This window comes from Podarcis tiliguerta, assembly GCF_965153285.1.
Source record: "Podarcis tiliguerta genome assembly, chromosome: 7".
In the NCBI taxonomy this organism is placed as follows: Eukaryota; Metazoa; Chordata; class Lepidosauria; order Squamata; family Lacertidae; genus Podarcis; species Podarcis tiliguerta.
Window position 1 is genome coordinate 86,092,645 of NC_139540.1, and position 27,455 is coordinate 86,120,099.

The 27,455-nt window shown below is 43.5% G+C and overlaps 1 protein-coding gene across 1 annotated transcript in view; it reads left to right on the forward strand.

Moving 5' to 3' along the window:
• The window catches only part of SORCS2 (sortilin related VPS10 domain containing receptor 2), a 122,763-nt gene that overhangs the window by 66,009 nt on the left and 29,299 nt on the right, over positions 1 to 27,455 (forward strand). The window contains exons 6-15 of the mRNA XM_083448573.1: positions 720 to 784; positions 2,222 to 2,340; positions 3,683 to 3,772; positions 5,747 to 5,926; positions 6,943 to 7,089; positions 14,379 to 14,481; positions 21,657 to 21,733; positions 22,716 to 22,807; positions 25,958 to 26,065; positions 26,718 to 26,838. Coding sequence (XP_083304699.1) covers positions 720 to 784; positions 2,222 to 2,340; positions 3,683 to 3,772; positions 5,747 to 5,926; positions 6,943 to 7,089; positions 14,379 to 14,481; positions 21,657 to 21,733; positions 22,716 to 22,807; positions 25,958 to 26,065; positions 26,718 to 26,838 — 1,102 coding nt within the window. The remainder of the gene's footprint in view (positions 1 to 719; positions 785 to 2,221; positions 2,341 to 3,682; positions 3,773 to 5,746; positions 5,927 to 6,942; positions 7,090 to 14,378; positions 14,482 to 21,656; positions 21,734 to 22,715; positions 22,808 to 25,957; positions 26,066 to 26,717; positions 26,839 to 27,455) is intronic.

A 27,455-nucleotide genomic window follows, 5' to 3' on the forward strand; every position in this document is an offset into this window, starting at 1 on the left:
AGCACATCGTATTCAGCACATCGTATTCAGCACATTGATTTGAATTTTGTAATGGTTACCCTTTCTGAAAATAATCAGACATGACTATTAGAAATAATGGTGTGTTGCTTTCAAATTTATTTCCTGCTTTTGTTACTTTGAAAACAAATACAATTACTTTTTAGAAAAGGAAGGATTATGTAGAAAGGAAAGAATAAGTGTCATGAGGAGAAGGCCACACAGAGGCTGCTGCAACAAGCTTTATTTCAGAGCCTATTTCTTTTCCGCTGTGGTTCAGCTTCCACTAACACCTACGTTGTTTGTCTTGCTGTCTGCTATGATTGAAACCAACAGTTAATTATGTCATAGTGAAGGGATGGGACTTGACTGCCCTGAACTGCCTGTGTATTATATGGGAATGCATATTTTTGCTTGTGTGCACTATGGGAATGTATGGGTTGCTTGCATGTAACCTACAGTGGAGTTTTAGGGATACTCTGGACTCCTATTTTTGTGTTTTTTACCTTTTACATTTTTTGAGATATTATACAAAAATCAGGAGGCAGAAAAAATATGTTTTGCTTGATGTTGTGAGAAGTTGCATATAAATCCTTCTGTTTACCTGCTGCCCTGAGCTCCTTGGGGAGGGAGGGCAGGGCATAAATATAAATAAGTAAGTAAGTAAGTACCCAAGGTCTATAGCTGTCCTGAGATAAGTTTTGGTTTCATTATTCTCCCAGGGCAGTTGATGGAGTTGATGAAGACCCTAATTTGGTTCACATGGAAGTCCAAGATCCCAGAGGAGGTAGGCATTGGGGAGGTGATCCCCATTTCCTGCTTTGTTTTATTTAGAAACACACTTTTCATATATCATAAATTTGTTTTACTTATATGTATTCAGCAGGACTATTTTATCTCTCTTGCCTTGCTACTGCAATGGCTGGATGACCTGTCATTGTCATTGTGAACCTGTGTTGATGGTTGCGGCTTTTCAGATGAGATAAGTCAAATCCTTGGCTGCAGATATACTAGCTCACATGGCAAATATATATAGTGTGAGGCACAGAGTTTACAGTGCAGGCCTTCTTTGTACACAACTACAGATGAGGATACGCAAATGAAAATTAGGCTGATGGAGGTTTCAACCAAGCAGTCCAGCCCAGCAAAGATGAGCTCCATTAAGTATACTAACGTTGCCAGCCACCCAAGAGGTGTGCAAGACCTCTTTGTTAGGAATGTTTCTACATTACTGTAATGTAAAACTATAGGATGAATTTGAAGTTCTTTTTGAGTTAAAGTCAAGCCACCATACCCTGCTTCATTGAAAGGGCTATAAAGATGGCGATCTGGTCTTGCTTTTAATAATGAACATGTAATCCTAATTTTGAGTGAAAGCTGAGCTAAGGTCAAGTTCATGTGCTGAAATAATATGTGGATAGGGTCCTTCTTGGGCTATTTGGAGACCTGAGAAAGAGTTGCTTCCTTCTACCAGTGCTTAGAACCACGAGTTCAAGCAGAATATGCTTCTGGAGCTGACTGTCCCCTCACCCATTGCTCCAAGAAAGGAAGAGGGGCCTACCACTGCTACTACTCAGTACCAACCACCTCCAGAAGATGTAGGCCATACTACACATAATGCTAATCCAGGCTCAATACTACAACTGGGGAGGTAATTTTAACCTTTCTGGAGCTGCTGTGATCAGCATAAATCCCCTGGCCACCAGGCTGCTATTTGCATTGTGAGGGAAGTCTTCATTGGTGGGATATTCCCACCCTATGCAAATGGCAGCCATGGGTGTGTGTGGTTTCTCTAGTCTGCACAGCAGGGAAAGGGTTTAAGTCTACTGACCCCTTTAGTCCTGAGGACACACCACAGCTTCTACTTGCATTTGTAAAAAAGATCCACCCAGCTTAAAGTTATGTGATTCAGTGTCATGGGTAGTGTGCCTCACAACTGGCAAACTGCTTTAAAAGGAGAAAAGCAGCTGTCAAAGAAGTCAGGCAGCAAAGCAGTTCTAATGGGCTCCCATCCATCCCCCAGAATCCCTGACTTCTGAAGGAGGACCCCCACCCACATTTATATATCGCTAGCTTCTGGGTGATAGATTTGTTGGGCAAACCTTTTGTGGCATGTGCATTTTCACAATAGGTCAAACTGCTTCAGGAAAAGAATGTTAGCAGTTTAAAATAGCGCATCTGTTATTTATTTGCATGGTGCCTAAATGTTTCCTGCCCGCTCTAGGCTTTCGCTACATGGCCTGTCAAATTCAGAACTGTTCAGATAAAACACCGAGAGCCCTCTTCATTGATAGCATTGACAAAAACTCATTGACAGTGCAGGATGACTACATATTCCTTCAGGTAATGCCACTCATGGAAGGTAAGTTACAAAAGTTTTAATGCAACCCTTAGCATATTTGTTCCCACAGTGTGGGGCTTACTGGCCAGAAATTTTCGGTTCGTGGCCTACGTGACATAAGGACCATCAGAACCAAAACGGAAATTTATTATAAGGAACATCTTTTAAATGGCCACATGACCCATTATGTTTCTTTGAAGATCTATGACAGGCAAAAGTGCTAATACATGCAGCTTCTTTTGCCCCTTTTATAAGGCCTTCAGTCAAGGGGTCACTTGCAGTTGATGAGAGGTCCCTGCATTGCCTGCTGCACTGCCCTCCTAAATAAGGCTTTTTCAGGTTAGGGACAAGGTAACAAAGGGTGGAAGACATGGGGGGACGGGACACACACGAGAGTAGCCATTTGAGTCAGGCCAAGCTAGGATGGGGTTTGAACCAAGTTGACCTGGTGTCAGGGTTGATTCAGATGCAGGTCAGCGCTCAAGATGCAGAGACAAGCAGAAGTGTTAGCTCTTTATTCAAGGAAACAGCATACCAGGCAGCAATGCCCACAAACAAGATTGGCCCCCATGAAACAGTTGCCAGAACTGAAGGTCTTTGCCTTTTACTTCTCACTACGTCTCCCCACCAGCTGATGTCTCCCAAGCAGCCTTCACCTATGTCGGGGAGGGGCCACCTGTGCTCGTTGTTATGCAAACACAAAGTTCTTCTTGACCTTGGAGATGGGGGGGGGGAGCTTACTATAGTAGGAAAGACAAGCTCTGTGGATGCGACTGCAGCCTCTGGCCCCTCCTCCTCTGCTCCGTGTCCTGAGTCTGCATTGCTTTCTTTGCTCTCACTCAAGCCTGTTGCTTCTGCAGCCTCCAACCCTTCTGCTCCGCTTCATCCTCTGACTTGTCCACCCTCTGGGCTCTAAGCCTTCCTTCTCAGAGCTCTAGTGGGCCTCCCTAGTGGATTCCCCAGCTGGTGCCTCCCACCACGCCTCTTCATCCAGCTGCTCCCTGATATTTGAGGCCTCCTTCAAGTGGAGCAATTCACATTTCAAGTCCCCACTTTTGAAAAGCCACTGCCTCTCAGCAGGACAAATTTCATATGGAAAGGAGGATTTGTCTTCAGAGAGTGAGAGTCTCTTTTGAGGCCACCAAGTGAATTCATGGTGGAAGCAAGATTTGAACTGAGAGCTTCTTGATTTGTTCCTCTACACTATACCAGCATTATGTTGAGATGCTATATAGTGACATTGAAATTTCTAGTTTTAATCATTAGTAATGAGCTTTGTTTCTTTAATAGTTAGAAACTGATGATACCCATTATAAAACGGCACCAACCTTTTCTCTTTCACAGACATCATCAGTAAATCAAACAAACTATTATGTGTCTCACCTTCGGAATGAATTTGTACAGATGAAATTGCCAAAGTATGCATTGCCTAAGGTAATTATCCACAAAATTCCTGTCCCTTTTCTTAGCCCAAAGTAGACTTGTTCTGTGCTTTGCTAGATTTCCCCACTAATTATTCTGTGCAAATGTTTAAATACAAGTAGCTAGCTCCCTGGCTGCATGCGTTCGGCACATGTGCGATCATTGACATGTGCTTTGTTTTCATCTCTGGAAGGGGGCAGAATGGGGCAGGGCGGGCTTGTACACACACCCTTCTAAAAAATGTCCATTTTAGAGCCAGTTACGTGTCAAATCTCTGGCCAGCCTCATTAAGATTCTCTTTTACTGAGCTGCCTGGATGGACGATACAACAGAGTGAAGACACTCTGTATATGTGGACAACCACAGTGGAGGACATCTCACACTATTTACTATACTGCCCACTATACACTGGACCCCGGAGGCAATTTCTCACCCTACCACCTGTACAGGAAAGATGTCTCTCCCCGGCAGAGAAGATCCTATGACTTCTTAGCAATGTAAACATTTCAATGACTCACAAAGTAGCCCTTTTCGCTTTGGCGGCCAAAAAGATCAGAAAGACGACCCTGGACAAAATAGCATTGAACTGTAAGGGAAACAGAGATCTAAATAAACACGATTATTTGTGATGCAGCATCCCTTTACATATATTTATTTTTTATTCAGATTTGTCATGGCCAACGGCTAGTACAAAAGTTATTTACTTACACACCCCATCAAAGCACTCGGTGTGTCAGAACACAACCACCACGCAAACAGGGGGGTTGCTTGTAGTTTACTTGCCCCAAACTGGTAGTTGTTCCACTTCACCCACAGCCCAACCCTGAAATACCCTTATATGAAATTGTGGGAAGTGTATCCCCACATTCTCCCTGTGTGTAATAGTCACCTCAGAGCTTGAGGTCTAGATCTCTGGAGGATCACCTACTTCAGTATCAACATGCTGTCCGTGCTTTGGGATCTTCTTTGGAAGCCCTTCTCCATGGGCCCACACTTCCTGAGGTGAAGTGGATATCGTCTGCAAAGAGGGCCTCCTCAGGTTGCCGCCAGATAGCCTGTTTATCAAACATTCACCCTGCAGGGACATTTGACAACATTGACTATGCATTGAGCATCCATTATTATTTGTATGTGGATGTGTTAGACAATGTTGTGTCAAGCGAGAGTGAGTGATGTTGATACCTTATAGGTTCCAGAGAGGATGCACTGAACTCAGGAACCTATCAACAGTGACCATGGGCTTAGCTAAGTCTGCCTTTCTCAGTCCTCAGAATTAGATATCATCAACCATGGCTACAAATTCCGTCTCAGTCCCATACACAAGTTTAGACCTCAGACTGGGCACCTGATGTGTGTGGCAACCAAAATAGGAACATAGAGGACAGGCAGTTGTTGTTTGGAGCATAATTTCTTGGTGCTTGTTTCCTGATGAGAGGGGGTTACTACAGTTTAGGGAACCAGCCTTTCAGAGTATTCACTGCCTATGTTAACTGGTACAAGATCAAACTTCTCATTTATCAACTTGGATTGCCGGGGGCCCAACCTACTTCTGATTTCCTGCAGCTTCACAAGCACTTCTGCAGCATTGATTGATGCATATGGTCTTTCTGACAAGTCATACCCCCATTCCGTATCCAACATGGGTAACTTGCTGTATAATCACACAAGCAATCCCAGCTCCCCCTTTGCAGAGGCTGTCATTTCCGTTCTCCTCAGTCCATGTATCTTCCTCAGAGATGTTGTATCTTGTAATCATATGGAAACAACAGAGTCTTATCTATTTTGTATAGCAGATAATGTGCTAGCAGATACAGCTACATATTCTTTACCCTTCAGTTTTTCTGTTCCAAATAATACATGTGAGATTGGTCTGTGGGGTGAGAATTATAATAGTTTTTTTTCCTGGCATCTGGCAAGCGTGAGTTGGTTGTAAATGCTGTCCTGTCTGGTATGCATTTTATTTTGTATTGATCTTTTCCCTTTCAGGATTTACAAATTATCAGCACTGACGAGAGCCACGTGTTTGTGGCTATCCAGGAATGGTATCAGACAGATACTTACAACCTTTACCAGTCTGACCCACAGGGCGTCTCCTATTCCATTGTGCTAGAGAATGTCAGGAGCACCAAGCAGCCTGAGGAGAATGTGCTAATAGATATTCTGGAGGTAAAATGCTCTTCATTTATTAGGCCCTCGATTTGCTGACTCTTCTTGATTCTTGATCCTTTCTGCTCCTTTGACTACTTTTGAATCAGAACGATTGTTCCTCTTTTTGCTATAGTGGAATAGTCATGTTAGTATAAATACACCTTACTCCTTTTGTGAGGGTGCTGGTTGAACTTGTTGTCTCTGGCCGTGTGTGTGTGTGTGTGTGTGTGAGAGAGAGAGAGAGAGAGAGAGAGAGAGAGAGAGAGAGCGCCTTTGGGGGTTCGTGGAGCTCCTCCAACCTGCAGAGGGAGGATTGTTCAGTGTGTAGGCTCTATTTGCATTGGGCTCACACACGGAGTGCCAGACCTGTTAGTGTCTTTCCGCACGATCTTTTCTAGACACCTGAAATCTTATATGTCTGTAACCCAAAGAATCTTAATTACTAAAAAATTTGGGCATTTTTACTATCTCCCCTTTCAAAATAAGGGACATGACAAATGCCCCCAAATAGATAAGGGGCCTCCAGGAGGTCAGAATTTGGTATACAACTAGTTTACTATTGATTACTAGAACTACATATTTCTGAGCTGCATATTTGACTCTCTCAGAATAAGAGAAAATAATTGCCTCCCAAAGTATTGAAGGTATTTGCACATTATTTAAACAGCTAAAAATTTAGTGCCCAATATATCCTGATCACTGCTTAGCCATAGACAGAAGACAGATCTCTAGACCTATCCTTTGTCCCTAGGCTTAGTGGAATATTCAGTCTTACGCATGTGAAATACTTATTCTGCATCTGGTATAGTTACCGCATGCCCAGATTGGTCCTTGGATTGGAGGGCATGATCATGGATTTCACATTATTTAATCTAAAGAACTTTCAGTGATATAAAAATAAATGGTTATGTAGATAAGCAACTGGCATACTTACTTTTTTGTTATTCATTAGCAAAAACTGCCATTAAATATATGTTAGAGAAGGCTGTGAATACTGCTTATTAACCTTCCTACATTTTGTGTTTGTAATGTAGATTAGGGGAGTCAAAGGAGTGTTTTTGGCTAATCAAAAAATAGATGGAAAAGTTACCACTCTTATAACATTCAACAAAGGCCGTAACTGGGACTATCTCACACCTCCAGCTGTTGATATGAATGGTAAACCAGTTGACTGCAAACCGGTAAGCATCTCCACCCCTCATTTGTCATGGCAAAAATAGGTATAATATATTACAGGTGTTGGGTTTCCCCCCCACCCTAAAATGTTTGTTCAGATTTTCAGGAATTAATCTAAACATTCAGCATAACAATCCAATTTTCCTAGTACCTTTTCAAGCTCCAGATGAAGAATTTCACAGTTTTATGTTCCTCCATGAGACAATTCAGTGAGAAGGCCAGCCTTGAACGCTTCTCCTGGACGTGCAACTTTTCTAGGCACAGATGCATTCCTCAGCCCCCAGGGATGCCGCCTGAAAGGGACCCAGTACGGAAGGAGCTGCGCCTTGTGGTTCTGCTGGATGTTCAGATTGATTCTCCTGCTCTGGAATTTACCTGGATTTGGAACAAGTTTTGATCGGTCAAATATACAAATCTATTAGAATGAGTGAGAAAATAATAATCAATATCTTTCAAGCAAAACAGTATTTGTTCTTGCATAGTATGACCAGGAAATTTGAATATGAAATTTGGATGTGTCTTTCTTCTATAATCTCAGCGTCCCTTGAGTGGGGTTTTTGCAGTTTTTCTTCTTCTATTGCTGTTTCATAGAATTGATGTAAATAAATAAAATAAAAAACGATCCATGCTGTAAAATAAAGGAGCAAAAGTTTAAGCTCAACAATCCCATTAATTTTGTTTAAATGGCCAGTCACATACAAATTTTCAGGTCCATTGAGATCTGTGTTAAATTATTATATTAACTAAGATTTCTGAAAAGTAGCAGTCTCAAATAAAAGAAATCAAGATTCATGTGTTCTGCATCAGTAATAATAATAATAATAATAATAATAATAAATTTATTATCTATACCCCTCCCATCTGGCTGGGTTTCCCAGCCACTCTGGGCAGCTCACCATTAGTATTTGCCATTAGGCCAGACTAATTACTAGTATTCACCGCTTACATTTGGGCCATATGGGATTGAATTGTTTCTACTTCACTAATTTTCATTTTAAACAAATCAAAACTCCAAAGGTTATGATTTGGCATTTGGGACAAAAGGCGGAACTTGATCACTAAAGAGGAGGAAGTGGGGGCTGTCGTGACGTGGGCTTCAACACCAGCCTCTCTTGTATAGGAAATGTATTGTAACGATTTTAGAATCATAGGTTCATAGAATTGCAGAGTTGGAAGGGACTTAAGGGTCATCTAGTCGACCCCACCGCAATACAGGAATATCAGCTAAAGCATCAATGACAGATAGCTATCCAACCTCTTGACAGTAGTCCATCCAACTTTCTTCCATCCTTTCATCTTCCTTACAATTCAGAGTAAAGGCTTCATAATGCATGTAAATATATGTAATTAATTTTCCATCATTATTTCTCAGCCTTGCCCCTCTGCCTGGAACATGGGAATAACAATACTCATGTGGTGGTGGTGGTAATTATAAAGGATAACAGCTCAGAAGCTGCTACACATTTCCCCTTTTGTATCTTAGCCCTATTAGGGCATCATGGTGATCTGGAAATTCCACATGTGAATATTGTTCATGAGGACAAGCACACTGTCTGTGACCCCGCCTGGTGCCCCTCCATTAGTTGAAGAGCGGCTGTCTGAAGCAGGGAACCTCCTGTATTTTTGCAATTTGAAATCAGGTTTCCCCCATTACTTGGAGAGCCTACATGAGTAATGTAACATGGGGAGCATCTGTGAGCACAGGAGTCTCCCCATTTCAGACCATTCATTCATTCATTCACATGTATATCCCACTTTTTTTCTCAAAGGAGCTCAAGGTAACATACATGGCTCTACCCCTCCTTGTTTAATCCCCACAATAATAACTCTGGGAGGCAGGTTAGGCTGACTGGCCAAAAGTCACCCATTGAGCTTCATGGACAAGTGAGGATTCAAACCCTGGTCTCTCCCAGGTCATAGTCTGACATTCTAACCACAATGCCACACTGGCTCTCCAGTTCATGGAGGGTGATGAGGACGGGGGTGAAGGGCAGAGCTAGTGTGCTTGATCCCACAGGTCCTCTCCTCACTTATATCACAGAAGGCATGAGGAGGACCTTTTTTGCTTTGTTTCCCACACTTTCCCCCCTATATGAGGATTGATTATTGTGTTTTCCTAAACTGTTATGCATTAAGGGATTGTGTGTGTTTTGTGCTGAAGAGATGTCATGGAATACTCATAAGTATTTTATCTGTGGAGTCAGCTGTAGAATGTTTCTATCAGTCTGAGTTGATGCAAAACACCGGGTTGTTTGAAAAACAGGTTCACACAGACCTTAGAGCAGGGTTGGAGAACCTGAGCTACATCTGCTATCATGCCTGATCTTATGGGGCTGTTAGGGCAGTCTCCCCTTCTGTTTTTCCTTTCAGATTTTTTGTACTTGTGTGTACCTTGGGGTTATCCTAAATCTGCCACTCTTGGTGCAATTTAGCCACATAAATATAAGCACAGGAATTAGTACAGTTGTACCTCTGCTTATGTATCCCTCTGGATATGTAAACTTTGGGTTGTCCAGTTACGGACTTTCTGGGATACGGCCAGGCCCCTGGAATGGATCCCGCCCATAACCAGAGGTACCACTGTATATAAATAAGAGTTATAAATATAAATATAAATAAGATGTTGCAACACTATAGTGCAATATCATTATAACTTAATGTTACAGCTCTATAATTTTTAAAAACAATTAGAATGATAGGATTATAGTGCTATAAGACTCTTTCACTTTAAGAAACAAGTATAGCTAGAGAATCATTTTAGCTCTGATTAAAATATTGATTAAGGTAGGCAAATAAAGGGACAATAAAATTCCAGCCACTGCATATATTATAATGAAGATGTGCTGAACTGTCATGTGTTCATCTGCCCCAAACCTCACTGCCTATTTCAAACCTCACCCTTAAAAAAAGACAGTGTAGTGTTAAGGGCATGTACGTCAATGAGAATTGCACTGTTCTTCCATTCTTCAAAAAAAGGTGGACTTCCTATGGTCTGAGAAAAGGCAGAAGAACCACAGGAAAGATACTGGGTGGCAATGATTGGACGACACTGTTGTGTGGATGTCCCATAAAAAGTGAGTGACTGAAGCGTGGCAATTCCAAAGTTAATGTCTAGTGTAGAAGCACCCAAGAACAGGGGTAGCTGTGTGGAGGACATAGAATAGGAAAACCTGATGAGGTGGTTAACCAGGAGAAAGAGAAACTTGTTAGGGAACCGAGATGGGACTGCTGGAGGACAAGGGGAGAGAGCAGTGGAGTAAAAGCAAGAATCAGAAGGGAAGGAAGGAAGGAAGAAAAGGCAAAAGCATTGGGAAGAAAAGAGGCAGGTTGCTGAGGAGAGATGGGGCCAAGGATAAGAGCAGGAGGGAAATTTATCCTGTCCTTAGGGCAAGGCAGGCTGTATTGCCATTGACAGTAGAGGTGGCAGGGAGGGGTGGGGTCTAACTGCTGAACAGGCAGGGAGTGTGAGTCATGCTAAAATGCTTAAGGACCTTAGAACACACAGGCAATGCATATGAAGAAGTAGGAACTTGTGGAAAGGGAGGGTAGGGGCAGCATAGGAGCGAAGAAAGAGTGGCAAAAGAGGAAGTTGTTTGAAACTCAGCCTCAAGAGAGCCCAGGTCCAGGAGAGGCTGTGAGCGGCTTGAGGGGAAGGAAGTGGAAGCTGTTTTGTGGGTTAGGGAGCCAAAAGGGGGTGAAGTACCCTAAAGCAACTTCTCAGAGTGTTGACTTTGGCAGGTGTGACCTGGGACGTTTTGCTACAGTAGGCAGAACACCCTGCCACACCCACCAGCGACCTCTGACACTCACCCCCCCCCCAATTCCAGGCCCCCTCCCTGCTCCTGCCGTTGTGCTCATGCTGCCACCCGCCCCAACACCACAACTGCCCTCTTGCCTGCAGCTGCACTCATGCTGCCACCACAATGCAATGGGGAGGGGACAACATTAGTGGTGGCGGCAAGAGGGCTGTGGCAGCAGTAGTGGTGACATGGGCAAAGCCATGGCAGGGCTGGCAGCAGAGCATGGGCAGAGCAGGGCAGAATCTGGCTCCTGGAGCAAATGGGTTTGCCTTCCCTCGTGGAAGCTTAACCTTCAGGATGGTGATTTGTTTCCTTTTGGTGCAGCCTTCTAAAATAATGATTAGAAGTGCTTGGGTCCTCCTGAGACCTGGTGTGAAACTGAATTTCATAAATTCATCTGAACTAAGCACGATAGAGAAAGACAAGAAAGACTGTCCCTCTACAGGCAGCCATTTTTAGTGAGGATTGAGAAACTGGAATAATGGGCAGCATTAGTAGCAGTGGGCTTCTCTTTGCTTCCTGCCATCCTACCACATTGATGGTGCCCAGGAAACTTTGCCTTTAGAGCTCCTGCGCCAGCCAAGGGTAAGTTGAAGAGAATCCCATGTCTGGCTCAAGCTACACCTACTTGCTTCAAGCATATGGTCCAGAGACTGGCAGATATTGGGGGCTGAGACTTCCATCATGTCAGCATTGTACCATTTTACTTCACCATTGCTTATTGTTGCTGTCCCCCCGATAGTGTCCTAGACCAGGAATGTCCAACTCCGATGATGCCAGAGCGACCCCCACCGACTGGGGGGGGGGCTGTGCAGGGGGAAGGCTGGCTGGCTGATGCCCCTTGCCTGGGGGCAACAGTACAGGACAAATCTGTGAGTTAGTTTAGCTCCTGGCCAAGGATGCAGCTAAGGAACTGGCTCTGCACACACTTTAGGCACCTGTGGTCTTTCTGAGGGCAGGGGGAAAGAACCCAACATCATACTCTCTTTCTGGAACCCCAGGTGAGGCACAACACCCACCCGGGGCTTCCAAGTTAAGACGCTGAAAGGTGCTTTGACTCATCTCCAGAGTCACTGGCATTTAGAGCTAGTATTTTGGAATCATGCCAGAGTACTCACAATGAGTTTAAAACTGGGCCTGAGGGTTGCACCCCCTCAAAATTGTGCACTTGGGGCCATAACCCCCTGACCTCCCCCCCCCCCACCTAATTAGCACATTCTGGAACAATCCATTGAAATGCAGCCATCCTATGAAATTCACACTTTTGCAATTGATATTTTGCAATGCCATTCTACAGCCAAGTGGTATGTACAAAAATGCATTTACTGGGGGTAAAGTGTGCATATAAATGCATATATTAGTGAAAATAATGTATGCACTGTGTTGGGAGAAATTGCATACAGATATGTGTCTGTTAGGAGAGATTCTCTGATAAATCTTAATGGGAGCCTTTTTTGTTTTTGTTTTTTTATCTTGATATTTTATTAAGGATTTTCTTGTTTTACAGAAGTACCGTATTTTTCGCCCTATAGGACGCACTTTTCCCCCTCCAAAAATGAAGGGGAAATCTGGGTGCGTCCTATGGGGCGAATGCAGGCTTCGCGGACCTCTCCGCTAGCAGCGGGAGCGCTCCCGCTGCTGGCGGAGAGGTGCCTGCATGCCGAAGCCTGCGCGCGCTGAGCTCAGCGCGCCCAGGCTTCGCGGACCTCTCCGCTAGCAGCAGGAGCGCTCCCGCTGCTGGCGGAGAGGTGCCTGCATGCCGAAGCCTGCGCGCGCTGAGCTCAGCGCGCCCAGGCTTCGCGGACCTCTCCGCTAGCAGCGGGAGCGCTCCCGCTGCTGGCGGAGAGGTGCCTGCATGCCGAAGCCTGCGCGCGCTGAGCTCAGCGCGTCCAGGCTTCGCGGACCTCTCCGCTAGCAGCGGGAGCCAGCACTGGGCTCCCACGGCTTGCAGAGAGCTGCCTGTTTGGGGGCTGGGGTCGGGGGAAGCTCGGGCTTCCCCAACCCCGCGCCTGGGGGGGAAATAATTTTTTTCCTTTATTTCCCCCCAAAAAAACTAGGTGCGCCTTATGGGACGGTGCGTCCTATAGGGCGAAAAATACGGTAAGTGTAATGCCTCGTTGTTGTTTTTCCATGTAACATTTTTACAAATCCATTTCATTTGTTGAGGCATTAGGGGGAGAAGAAAAGAAAAAAGAAAAGGGGGGGTGGAGAGAGGGAAAATGGAAGGGGGAGCCTTTTTTAAAAAAAGAGTTGTGAAAATCACAATATCTGGGCTCATCCACACTTCCTCTTGTCCAATTGCTTCCCCCAGGGAAAACCAATCTTTAGCTCTCAGCTGGAACAAACTACAAGTTTTCTCCGGATTGATGTTTGCTCCGATTTAGAACTGAAGTGTGGGTTTCCCTTGGGAAAGGAGCAGGGCAAGGGGAAAGCTGCTGTGACCCAAACTTTCTAGACACAGGACAATCAGAAGTGTAGATGACCCCTCCCTTACTACATTTGTGAAGTCCCAGATCTAAGCTTGAAGTGACTCTAGTGAATGACCAAGAGGGTGATTCTTTGTTGGAAAAAAATGCAGAAAGTATTTTTTTTGTCAGATCCTCTAATCATCAACTGTGGATCTTTCTTTTGGAAATGTAATGTTTCTATTACAGATTTTGATTATTATTGGTTTTTATTTCTATTGATGCACTCTTAGGGTAAAGAGCAGGATAGAAATATCAGTGATAAATAAATTGTGAATAAGAATAAGCATAGTTTACAACTGATGACCACACATTATCATCTTTGGAAAAATGTGGTTGGATAACCCTTGCATTTTATTTTTATTTTTTTGGAAGCAGAAGGGTGTGAGTAACAGGGATATTACTTTTGATCTTGCAATGAATCTTCTTTATTTACTTGTAATAATCACAATCACTTCCAAGCCTGGAGGAAGAAATTAGATACAGTAGAAAACCACAGGGTTGTCAGATATATATGGGAGATATGTCTTATTCCAGTGCAGAAAGAAGTATAAATGGAATTACCCTGAACTAGGAGAATTCTCTTTAAAATATATTTCTCAAAGCGATGGTGACTATGCAAAACATCCATGTGACAACACATTTTTGCTGGTTAGTTAGTTGATTGTGTCTTGATGTTTTTTCCTGCTACAATTTCAGTCTGATTAAGCAAAGGATGGGTGACTTTTTCAAAGACCACCAAAATTAACAGTGCTAATGCTCTTAGAGATACAATAGGGTAATATCTCAGTACAGGGTCTGCTTCACTGTGCTGTTGGCATTAATGCACATTACATCAGCACAGGAGCAATAGTCGAAGCAGAAATAGTAGCTGTACTAATAGTGTGTCTTCATGAAATAATTACCCTTGTCTCTCCCGAGAGAGCTGTCATTACATACCATTTACCCATAGTGTGTGGCTGTTTCAAAAATTAGAGGCATTCCTGCCATTCTGCTAAAAACAAAGACTTTTCTTTGTTATCTTTATAGCCTGATTGCCACCTTCACCTCCATCTCCGCTGGCCAGACAATCCATATGTGTCAGGAATGGTTCATACCAAGGATACAGCACCAGGACTCATAATGGGGGCAGGTAAAAAAAGAGAGTGCACTTTGTGTTTGGTGTTCATGGATCAAAAAGTTACATAATATTATATGACATTTAACCAATTCTCCATTGCATATTATCTATCCATATAAAGCAGTTAACTTTCTTCATGTGTGCATATTATTTTCATTGTGCTTGGAGGATTAAGCAGCACAGAAATGACCACGGATGGGGCTCTCTCCTCTGTCTTGCTTTTACCTTGCTGTACCTGTTGATGCCATCACCACAGATGCCACACCCTAGGTGGAGAGGGAAATGCAGTGTATCTAATTCTTTTTATTCCTGACAAGGGAAAGAAGAAGCAGTGGCAATAATAAGCACTTGGTAGGAGTCATTGGGTGCTGTGTGGAGTATTGTGTTCCCCTCTTTCTCCAGGCAAGCTGAGCATCGAGCGCACTGCACCCAGCAGGAGAGAGAGAGCCCAGTGGGAAGCCACATGACGCTGTGCAGTTCACAGACTCGCAGCCCTTGCACTCTTGCCTTGAGTGCAGAACATCCGGTGGGAGCAAGAGAAACAATCCCATGAGCAGAAGGGGAGATGGGACAGGGGGGTGAAAGCAGGGGTGGGAGGCAGAAGCTGGGGGTGAAGGACTGAATCTGTCCGTTCCTCCTTTACCTCTTCACTACTGTAGTTCATGTATGAATTAGCTGAAGTTTGAAGACAGACCGAGATATTGTGGAACACAATTACCAAGTGCATGCAAATGCTTTTTGCCATGGTAAATTTATCTATCAGCACCGCCTGAACAAACAACCTGGCTCTTTCCCTTAGTGCTCCGCACCTGGAGTAACTGATTGCAGGCACTTTCCCAAGGCCCTACTGCGGTAGTGTTGCTTGCAGGGGGTGAACCAAAAGCGCCATTGATACAACATCAGAATTATCAGAGCCACTGGGAAAAAAATATTTGCCTATTCAGTGCACTAGCTTTTTCTTGTCCTTTCTCTCAGTTGACTTCATTTCCCTTCAGTGATAGCACATTGCCAAATATTATTGGCTATGTTCTGTAGTGTAGTGATGTGAACCTGGTCCTGCTTAGCTTGGATCACACATGTGACTAACCCAGGAAAGAGACTGTAGCAACCACCTGGAGAAAAACAGGGAACACCACCAACAGGATTAAAAATTATATTCTCACGATGGAAGTGTTTTTCACATAATTTTTCCAATCCTCCCTTCCTCTCAGTCAAAAAATTTAAATGAATGAATATTGAATGCACATCTGTTCATTATTAATTACAGTGGTGCCTCGCAAGACGAAAAGAATCCGTTCCGGGAGTCTTTTCGTCTTGCGGTTTTTTCGTCTTGCGAAGCAAGCCCATTGACGGAGTAGCGCTATTAGTGCTATTGGCTAAAAAAGGGCTAAAAAGGGCTTTTTAAGGGGGGGGATTAGCGGTTTTGCTGCTAAAATGCTTTTAGCAGCTTAGCGATTCAGAATAAGGGGTTTTGGAGCAAAAAAAAAAATTCGATTTTTTCGTCAATTTTCGTCTTGTGAAGCAAGCCCATAGGGAAATTCGTCTTGCGAAGTGCCTCTGCAGACGGAAAACCCTTTCGTATTGCGGGTTTTCCGTCTTGCGAGGCATTCGTCTTGCGGGGCACCACTGTACTTTGAAAGTGACTGAAGCTGCACTGTATGAATTAAAAGGAAAAAAAGAAACAAGTTAGCCTACAATTAAAAAACAAGACACAAAAGGCAAAGCCCTTTTGAGGTCCCAGGGAACCCTGGACTTATCTACACTTCCTCTTCTCCTGCTGCTTTCCCCTAGGGAAAACCACTCTTTAGTGTTCAGTTGGAGCAAACAGCACTTCAGGTTTTCCCTGGATTGCCATTTGTTCAGATCTTTTGCTAAAGAGCAGGTATTCCCGTGGAACCACTGGGACCCTTGCTTTCTAGGAACGGATCAAACAGAAGTGTGGATGAGCTCTTTCCCTGATGATGATGATAATGGTAATTTTATTTTTTATTATATACCACCCATCTGACTGGGTTCCCCCAGCCTCTCTGAGCACTGCCTTCAGATGTCTTCTAAAAGTCAGGTGGTAGTTTATTTCCTTGACATCTGATAGGAGGGTGTTCCACAGAGCATCACATATAGCATTTTAATGCAGAATGAGTATAATCACTTTATACAGCAGGTGAGAGTAATAATCTTTTTGAAAGCTCCCTGGACCCAAATTAGTTACTTTTCTTTTAAGTAGGAGTATCAAAAGCTAGCATATCAGAAGGCATAGCCCTCTCGTTAATATGCCTGAGTTTGTTCTGTGGGAGCATTCAAAGTCGTCTGGAGCAGTATAGTGCAGAATTCTAGCACCTCATTCTCTCCTCAGATTTTGCACAAAATAATTCATAGAACCAGTTGAGGCCTTACTTCCGTGTGCAGGGAGATTGGGAACAGACCTTTGGCTCAAGCCCTCCCTCACCTGACCTCATGGCACATAGAAGGGAAGGTCCTGCAACTGGAGAATATTCCATGCATTTGTACCCTGGATCGTTCTTTACTTTGCTTCTTGGACTGGCTTTCAGTGTTTTTTTATGTTCCTGGTCTTACAAAACTTAGAGGCATGTGTGTGATCAAGGCCAGAACACAATAAGTGTAGGACCACTGTCAAAGTGTAGGATGAAGATGCAAGATCAGCGACTGATCAGAAAACATCAACTTTTGGGTTGATGCTTGTAGTAAATTGTGCAGCCCAGCAAGAGACAACTAGTGGCTTCCTGTTAGTCATATGTATTGTTTTATACCAGTTTGAGGAGCAAACTAGATTTTAAAATGTAGTTCTTACTACTGAAGTGAAATGGGGTGTCTCTCATATTTGGAAAGTTACTTTTGAAGGCGTCGAGAGAGAGAGGCAGCGGCCTATATATACACTGCAAAAAGCCTTCTGTTCTCTGGTAGTCAGAAGAGACAGCCAGAGGCTGTGCAATTAAAGTTCTGGGTCTGACCAATAGGAAGTCGCTTTGGAGGAGACAGTCAACATGGGCATCAAGACAGAAGATGAAACAGCAAATAATATATTGAATTGTCTTTCAGAAAGTGGATTTTTACGAGCACTGAAAGAAAGTAAACCCCTGTGGAATGAAGTGCTTCCTTTTTGAAGTGTGATACCAGCGACACACACTAGTGAGGGGAAAGAATGGCAGAAAACTAAACTGGCCGCATAGGGATCTTCAGAATTATATGAAAACTTCCTGTTTGTTTGTATAGACTTACTGTCTATAGAATAAATTTCAAGGAAGTAGACACTGATGTAGCACAAGCTTGCCAGAACAGAATCGGAAAGTAAAGGCAGAGGATGGGTTGTTAGAAACAGGCGGAAGCCAACGCAATACAGTGGGACCATTGTTCAGCTTAGAAGAAGAGACTCTGGGCAAGCCTGAATTACTGAGACTGCTCAACTTCTGACTTCACAAAGAAGGAAAGTTGCGACATGATATTTAGCCATGTTGATCCAAACAGTGATGAGGCCAACCAAAAGCATGCTCATGGGTACATTGTTAATCCCAAATTAATTCAGATGAGCAGGACCTAGTAAGTGTCCAGGCCGGGTGAGCTTTCCCAGTTTCTTTGCTGTCATAGCAGAACTCCTGGGAAACCAGTTTCCTCCTAGAAGACTGGAGAAAAACAAATTTTGTCCTTGATCTTAATAAGGCTGGGCATTCTTTTCAGAATGAATTAACAGTTAAATCGAATGGGATTCATTCAGTTCAATTTTAATTTGTTCAAAAAGAATACACAGAGTATCAAAAGAATGTGAATGAAAATGGTTCTTGTTACTCACATTTGTATCTATTTGTTCTTAATTGGTACCATTCAGAGTTGGGGGCTGACCTTCAGGAGTGGCAATGGTGGCAGTGAGCTAACCTCAGGGACCCATCCTAATAGCTGCTATTTCCCTCACCCTTAAGAAATGCTCTGAATTTTACGTTGTCTTGGGGCATTCCAGTGAAAAAAGGTTGTCTGCTATTTTAAATAACACAGCATCTCGGGGGGGGGGAGATGGGGGGGGAATGGTAACCTCCAGAAGGACCAAAGTAAAACTCTCTTGCCATCTGAAAACTAAAATTAAGGGAAATAATGAAATGAAAGTTAAGTATTTTTTTTTTAAAGGGCACCTCTCTAAGAAATGCACATCACTTGCATTAGATGCAAATAGAAAAAGGATGACGAAGGAAATTTCTATTCCTGGAAAACCCATTCCTTCAGTCCCAGAAGAAATAACAAAAAAGCTCATTAAACTAGATTAAATATAGCAATTAATAGTGGTGAGTGTGGTTTTATACGAAGTTGCCATACAGCCCAGTCCTAGGCAAGTTTACTCAGTTTAATCAGAATTACATCCTGCTATGTTCCATTAAAAATGGGGTGAATTTGTAGAGTGCATTCCAGGATTTTGGGTGCTGTGTTTGGGAGGGGCTTAGCATATCTGATAACTAATTCTGGCAGCCCTTCGTCTCCCATGCTGAGCCTGAACACTGTGGCCCTATTTGCATTATGCAATTATTTTATTTAACAAAATGTTGATTGAAATGAAACCTCTAAACGATTTACAAGAAATATTTTAAAAGTATCAGTAAAACAACAACAACAAAACAGCAACAAAGTGATGAAGGGGCGGAGCAACTGCCCTATGAAGAGAGGTTGTTGCAGTGCTTGGGTCTTGTTAGTGCAGAGAAAAGGCAAGTAAGAGGTGACATGGTACAAGTTTATACAATTATGCATTGCCTAACACTAGAACTCACAGACATCCAGTAAAGCTGAATGCTGGAAGATTTAGGACAGGTAAAAGAATGCCCTTCCTTGCGTAGGGCATAGTCAAACTTTGGATCTTGCTCTCCCAGAGGCAGCGACAGCCACCACCTTAGATGGCTTTAAAAGAGAATTAGACTGTCGTGGTCCTGTGCTTCCAGCCACGGCAGAGCTTAGTGGAGGGAGAAGCCAGCCAACCAGCCAAGTCTCAGTGGGGTCTTGCCTGAAGGCAGAGTCTGTACAGTATACAAGGTCCAGTCCGGTCCTAAGGTCAGGAGTGGATGTAGTCTACCTTGATTTCAGCAAGGCATTTGACAAGGTGCCCCATGATATTCTTGTAGAGAAGCTGGTAAAATGCGGTCTTGACTATGCTACCACTCAGTGGATTTGTAACTGGCTGACTGACCGGACCCAAAGGGTGCTCATCAATGGTTCCTCTTCATCCTGGAGAAGAGTGACTAGTGGGGTGCCACAGGGTTCTGTCTTGGGCCCGGTCTTATTCAACATCTTTATCAACGACTTGGATGATGGACTCAAGGGCATCCTGATCAAATTTGCAGATGACACCAAACTGGGAGGGGTGGCTAACACCCCAGAAGACAGGATCACACTTCAAAACGACCTTGACAGATTAGAGAACTGGGCCAAAACAAACAAGATGAATTTTAACAGGGAGAAATGTAAAGTATTGCACTTGGGCAAAAAAAATGAGAGGCACAAATACAAGATGGGTGATACCTGGCTTGAGAGCAGTACATGTGAAAAGGATCTAGGAGTCTTGGTTGACCACAAACTTAACATGAGCCAACAGTGTGACGCGGCAGCTAAAAAAGCCAATGCAATTCTGGGCTGCATCAATAGGAGTATAGCATCTAGATCAAGGGAAGTTATAGTGCCACTGTATTCTGCTCTGGTCAGACCTCACCTGGAGTACTGTGTCCAGTTCTGGGCACCACAGTTCAAGAAGGACACTGACAAACTAGAACGTGTACAGAGGAGGGCAACCAAAATGGTCAAAGGCCTGGAAACAATGCCTTATGAGGATCGGCTAAGGGAGCTGGGCATGTTTAGCCTGGAGAAGAGGAGGTTAAGGGGTGATATGATAGCCATGTTCAAATATATAAAAGGATGTCACATAGAGGAGGGAGAAAGGTTGTTTTCTGCTGCTCCAGAGAAGCGGACACGGAGCAATGGATCCAAACTACAAGAAAGAAGATTCCACCTAAACATTAGGAAGAACTTCCTGACAGTAAGAGCTGTTCGACAGTGGAATTTGCTGCCAAGGAGTGTGGTGGAGTCTCCTTCTTTGGAGGTCTTTAAGCAGAGGCTTGACAACCATATGTCAGGAGTGCTCTGATGGTGTTTCCTGCTTGGCAGGGGGTTGGACTCGATGACCCTTGTGGTCTCTTCCAACTCTATGATTCTATGATTCTATGATTCTATGATTCTATGATCTCAGTTCACGAAGTCAGATGGTCTGGGAGTCAAGAAAGCCGAGGGTCCAAGGTCACGAGAAGTAAGAAGCAGCAAGGTCTGGTCAGGAATGATGAATGTCCCCAGCCTCCACAGTAGAGACACAGCCCCTCTCTGTGTTTCCGTTCCTTCAGGCTGCTGCTCAGCAGGTGAAGCAGACTCTTGGCCCATGACAGACAAATTCATGGAGGAGGGGGCTATCAATGGCTACTAGCTATCTCCACAGTTAACAGTGGGTGGAAACCACTGGGGGAGAGAGGGTAATCCAGCAGGCTATTTTTATGTTCTTATGTTCTCATAAAGTACTTCTCTACGTCAGCCAGTGTATGGGGTGTAACAGTGAGGAATATGCATATATGTGGAACCAGGCATGCTTAATCAACATAAATGATTAAAATGATTTTTTATGTGTTGAAGCCGCCCAGTGTCTGGGGCAACCCAGCCAGATGGGCGGGGTATAAATATTATTATTGCTATTGCTATTAAAATGACATAGGCAAATTTTTAAGAGGCTCTCATACGAGGAGAGGGAATAGTTAATGCAACTTAGCATTGAGGCTGTGCCAGGAAGGGATTACTTTAACATGAGAGAGAATAAGGCCAGCTCTCTGCAGCCAAAGTTGAGCAAGCCCCTGGCAGAAGAAATAAGATATTCTGCTTTGAGACAGAACTTGGACCCCTAGTCATTCCATTTCAGTCATGCAGTTAAATGGTCTGGTAATTGTAAAGTCTTTAAATGTAATTCTTCAGAGCTGCCTGACTCATTATTGGGTGTTGGGGTTGCTGTTGGGAACCTGGAAGACATAGACAGCCTTTCACAGCTTTTGTGAGGCTAATTCTCATCATAAGATGAAAGCCCCTTGCTTATGGGGTAGGTGGGTTCTTGCGCTTCGGAACAAATAACCACGAGTAAGCCTTGCCTGTTTTGCCTTTGTTCCCAGGCAATCTGGGTGCCCAGCTTGTCGAATATAAAGAAGAAATGTATATAACATCTGACTGTGGCAAAACCTGGAGACAAGTAAGGAAAATGAATCTGTTATGTTGTGTTTGTGTGTAGATTGCTCTCTGCATTTCCTTACTGGCTCAGGCGTCTCTTCTCATATTATTGCTGTAGAGCTCCCCTAGTCAGACTAACACTGCTCTCCCATCCACTCTTCCTTGGCGGATTGCTTCTGGTAAAGTTGGAATATAAAGTGACCAGTGCAAACATTTGCCCAGGGGTCTGCAACCTTTAAGACAAAAAGAGTCACTTGGACCCGTTTCCGAAGGAAAAAAAACTGGGAGCCGCAAAACTCGTCATTATAAAAATAACTTTTTTGTCACTTTTTTATTATTTCTTTGTTTGACCCCTCAGAATTACTCCCCCTCATAGAAATAAATGTTAAATTAACAAGTTACCTTTTTGTGTGTGTGTGTTCTTCACTCCCCTTCAAAACAGTGACCAGCGTACATGCCCCCTTTCAATATAGCAGGCGGGTGGGCGGGAAGGTGACGTCGGGACGGTGTGTGACTAACGCACGCACCGCCCCCATGCGACGTCACAGCCAGTACAGTGCCCGCCACAGTGGGGAATGTCGGGGCGCACAATACACCTCCTCCCCTCGCTAGTATCCGCCCCGGAGCCGCGGGTTGCAGACCCCTGCATTTGCCTCATGTAATTCACCCTACCTCAATCTGCTCTGAAAGATTGGGAGAGCCTCACAGAGCTGTGAGCTGGGGGAGGATAGGGGAGATTGTTCCGAATAGAATGTTTGCTCTGATGGAATAAGCACCATAGACACAGAATTCCACCCCATATATTCAAATATTTCTTTTGTATTTAAACAAGTCTAGCACAATATACAGTCAGCTCAAGGAAATGTGTAACCATTTCAGTGTTTTCAGGACTGGTCAACACATTTCATTAATAATTAAATATATAGCATGGGATACTTTAGTAATACATTCCCCACCCCAGCCCGAAGCATGGTCATTTATTGGGTTTCCCCCCTGCCTTCTAGGTCTTTGAAGAGGAGCATCACATCTTGTATCTGGATCATGGTGGAGTGATTGTGGCCATCAAAGACACCTCTATTCCACTGAAAATACTCAAGTAATTCTACAGTAAACTTCCATTGCCGCATTTTCAGGAACAAGTCTATTGGTTGATATGAGTTTTTCCCTCCAAGAATTTACTAATCTAATATTTGCTCTGCAAAGATGATGGTTTGGTTATATTGATGCAGTAATAAACACCGGACCTCTCTGAATGATACAAAGATCATTCATAGATGGGGCAGGCTTTTTGTTGAGCGTGCTTCCTCTGGGTTATCAGAGTCTGTTGCAGACAGAGGCAGGATGCTGAATGGGCAGTGCTTTGATCCCACTGAAACCTCCTTTAGGTAAGATATGAACTCTACTCACTAAGATGATCATCACACTTTTTGTAGGATACCCAGCCACATTTACAAACATACATGCATGCAGCACAGACTGTATTGTGAAGTTGAGTATCTGAGGGGTGGAACATCACTACCATCGTACTCCCCTTCTATAAATATTCATTGTAGGCATGAGGATCACCGGAATAGTGTTACAGTGGGTAGGGGTTAAGACTGCGAAGGACTGTCCCCAGGTTAAAGCAGCTAAGTCATGTTTCTGTGCAGTGCTTGCTTTGTTTTCTTGCATTGCTGGCAATATTTCCTTGAGTCATTCAAATTTTTAAAAATTAATTATTCCCTGAGTTATATGTTTTGTGTCTGGTGTGGTGTGAGAAAATTTGTTTCGAGCTGGACTGGATTGCCTGGGTCACCCTGCATAGGTTTGGCACTTGGGGGACCTTGGAATAGGCTGCAGGTTTGGATGAGAACGAGACACTCCTTTGCAGCCCTGTGCTTCTATATTTAGTGTAGAGCCCTACACCAAGCTTTTGAGTTAGGCAGGATTCCAGAATGTACCCATTCTTCATGAATTCTGTTTTTTAAAGGTAGGGATGAAAGAGAATCTACTGATAGATACTAGAGAATGCAAGGTCTGAGTACACACTTGGAGCCAAAAGAGACATTGCACTAAATCACTTGCTGCTGGATCTTTCAAAAAAACAGTAACAGGTGCACAGTGTGATTTTCATCAGTGTGATTTTCATCAGAACTGTATCACAATGAAAATCTCTCTCCCCTGTAGCGGTTGTTAGCTCCATGAGGAAAACTCCCCTTTGCCTTAATAGAAGTTTCTCTCTCTGGACTTATCAGCAGTTGTGGAGAGTGGTATGTGAGATGGTACAGTTTCTGTCTACACTGTTCAGTTAGCCCCTCTCCCCAAGCCATAGTCCCAATGAAAATGGCTCCCACACCTGCCCTTAATTGATGTTTTTTAAACGACATACCGTCAAGCTTAGTGTCCTGTCTAGCAAGGCCCTTAAACTGTGGGTGGGGTTCCCCCCACCCTCCTGCAGCTTAGGCCGGTGCATAAACCTGGGATTCTCCAGAATACTATAGGACTTGGAAAAATATAGAGCTTATCCACACTTACCTTTCCTCTGCTCTCTCCAGGCACAGTCCATGTGAAAATCTGCTCTTTAAAGCTCAATCAGAGCAAACAGCAGTCTGCAGAAAACCCGAATTGATGTTTGCTCTGGTTAAGCACTAAAGTGTGGGTTTTTGTGGGGAAAGCTTAGAGGCAAGAAAAAACCACATTTGAACATGGAGCTTTTAAATGCGGGCCTGTGCCTGGAAAGAACAGAGCAAAAGGTAAGTGTGGATAAGCACATAGATGAGAAAATTTGCAGACTCTGGACTAATATAAAACCCACCATGTTGGTTTACTGGAAGAAAGGGGCTAACACCAACTTTTAAATTGCAGCTTATAGTGTAATCCTTCCATAGACATCTGTCTAGAGCAGCCTGTATCTTTGTTGTTGACGCCCATGCCTGGCACTCTGAATGGTGTCATAGATGTAAGGTAAATTAACAAATGCTTGGGTTTTGGTCATTTGTAATATGAAAGGAGAATACAAGTTGCAAAGGAACTTCTTGGTTGGCTTATGCAACCTGGCTGGCTTAGTGAAGAACAAACCTAACATGACAAAAAGTGTTGGTGGGCCATTGAGGAGAGGAATCCTTTAGCCTGCGGGGGTGAGATGTTGATGGGGTGCATGTTTGAGGGGACAGGAAAATGAAGTTTTCAAGCAAGGGGTTGCCGGGAGAGAGAAGGAGGAAGGATTGTGAAGATCCATCTTGGAGAGGGAGGCGAAAGGTTGCCTGCACTGTTGTGGGTCATGCTGTAAGATCTGGACTTCCTCCATGCAGAATTGAGGTGTAAATAGGTGGTGGTGGGGGGATATTTCTTAAAGCACAGCAGTCTCCGCCATGTCTTCTATTTTCCAAAGGAACACAGAGAGAGGGGCAGGCACCTGACTTTTGTAACAATATGGACATCTTCCTCATATGTGAAGCTGAACTTCCACAGCAGGTCACCAGAGTAGATGTTATAATGCTGGAAGAAATATTTACATGTATGTCTAAGAATCAAGACAGAAGTAAATCACAAACACTTTATTCTAAAACAAGTAGTAACATCCATAGCACAACTGAACACATATTCTTAGGTCTCACTATTCCCTATAGTTGATTCTCATCTCTTTTTATAGGCTGAATCCCTTCAGCTGTCGTGACTCAGAGAGAAACTGCTGTACATACTAAACCACCATAATTTGTCTATGCATGGCAAATTCTGTGTTCTTTCCTCTGGGGGGCTTATCAGTCCTTGATTTACTGGTGCAGTGTGCAAGACATGCTATTCTACAATGGAATGTGAAGATTTTAAGTTTCTAATTTGGAGAACTGATATGGTTGTTTGAGGGAAATGTACTGGTGGAGAGATTTAGCTGACTGGGATAACAACCAAAATAGGCATCCACACATTGTGACCTTCTCCCTTCATTGCTGTCTTCCTCCTCCATGACTTTTAGGGGATGGATTCAGTACATTCAGTCTCAAACCTTTATTGGCATATAGACAAAACTCCAAAAGGTTCAGTACAATAAAATCACTCAGCAAAATCTGCACCTAAGAATTAAAATACTGTTGTATAACATTCACGCATCCTCCTTGCGTACATTCACAACTCAACTACTATGGGCTTTTAAAGTCCTATGGCTTAATTAATTATTTCTAATGGTGGTGATGATCAGTACTTATTTTCAAACCATTCTGTATAAATGAGACCTGCAATAAATAAGAAACAATATTTTTTTCATTTACAGGTTTAGTGTCGATGAAGGCCAAACATGGAGCACTCATAACTTCACCAGTATCTCCGTTTTTGTTGATGGCCTACTCAGCGAGCCTGGAGATGAGACTTTAGTCATGACGTAAGTAGAATCTACTGCACCAGTACACAAACTGCATGGGGAAAGTTGGAAGTTAGAAGACATTCCTTGTTTGTTTGTGTGTGCGCGTGTGCTCATGCACACACCTGGGTATACATACATGTTACAAGAATCACATCAACCTCCACAGGCAAGACAGATTCTCACTTCTGAGAATTCTGAAGAGATGGGCAGAGAAGGCTCTTGTGGATGACAAAGATACATGCAGGGAAGGAGGAGACATTGGCCACCACTTGCCCCTGTTTATCTTTCCTAGTGACAAGGACTCGTCCACACTTCTGCTCGTCCTCTGCCTAGAATGCATGAGTAAGAGCCGTTTCCCAAAACCCTGATTGCTGTTTGTTCTGATTCAGAGCTAAACCATGGGTTTTCCTTGGTGACATCAGTGGGACAAACGGAAGTGTGGGTGAGCCCTGATTGTCCCCAGGCACTGTGAAGGGAGGGATAGGGACGCAATTTGTCACTGATACGTAGAATTGTACACAAAATACTGTGACTACTAAGAGTCTGAAAATGCAACGTACGTTTTTACACCCAACAACCAAAATAGAACTTATTGATTGGTGTTACTCTCCTGCATTTTATCCCCTGTTTAACTGGTATCTAATTCTGAAGCTTTTGATCTTTCTCTTAGAATCTTTGGACACATTAGTTTCCGCTCAGATTGGGAGTTAGTGAAGGTAGATTTCCGCCCTTCTTTTCCTCGAGAATGCACCGACGAGGACTATGAATCATGGGACCTGACAAATCTACAGGTATAACCTCAGTTAAAATAGTTGCTGCCACAACTGGTGACACTGGTGACTGATTCAGTGTTACATGTACAAACTAGAGTGAACCCCGGGCTTCTGTGCCTCTCCTCTCCTGCCTCCCACTTTTGTTTGTAAAGGGTGGATATGTAAAGCTTGTGTTATGTACTGAAGTTCTCACCCGGGCCAGCAGGGGGATACTGTAGATAGTTTTCACTCAGGTCCACATATGCAAATAAGGGATTGAAAGTGATGTTCAGTGATTGGATAGTTACAGAAAATGGTTACTGTTGCATTCTAGTGGAGCTCTGTATAAGCAGGCTGGCTGAACCCTTCAGTTCAGTTCTGTTCTGGCCTGTGAATAAACAAGAGCTGTTTGAAGAATCGCTGTGTCATCTGATATGTTCACCCACAACTTAACAGCTTCCATTCATGGTCTAGATATAACAAGCTGCAGTTGCCTGTTTCATATAATTACAGAAAACTGTGGTGGTTTGCACAAACCATAGTTATTTAATAAGTCATCGTGTCATCTTGGCTTAATATCTTGGTTTCTTAACTAACTGTGATCTGTAAAAACTGCAGTTTTCTAATTTCAGACAAACTGCAGTTTGTTATAAACA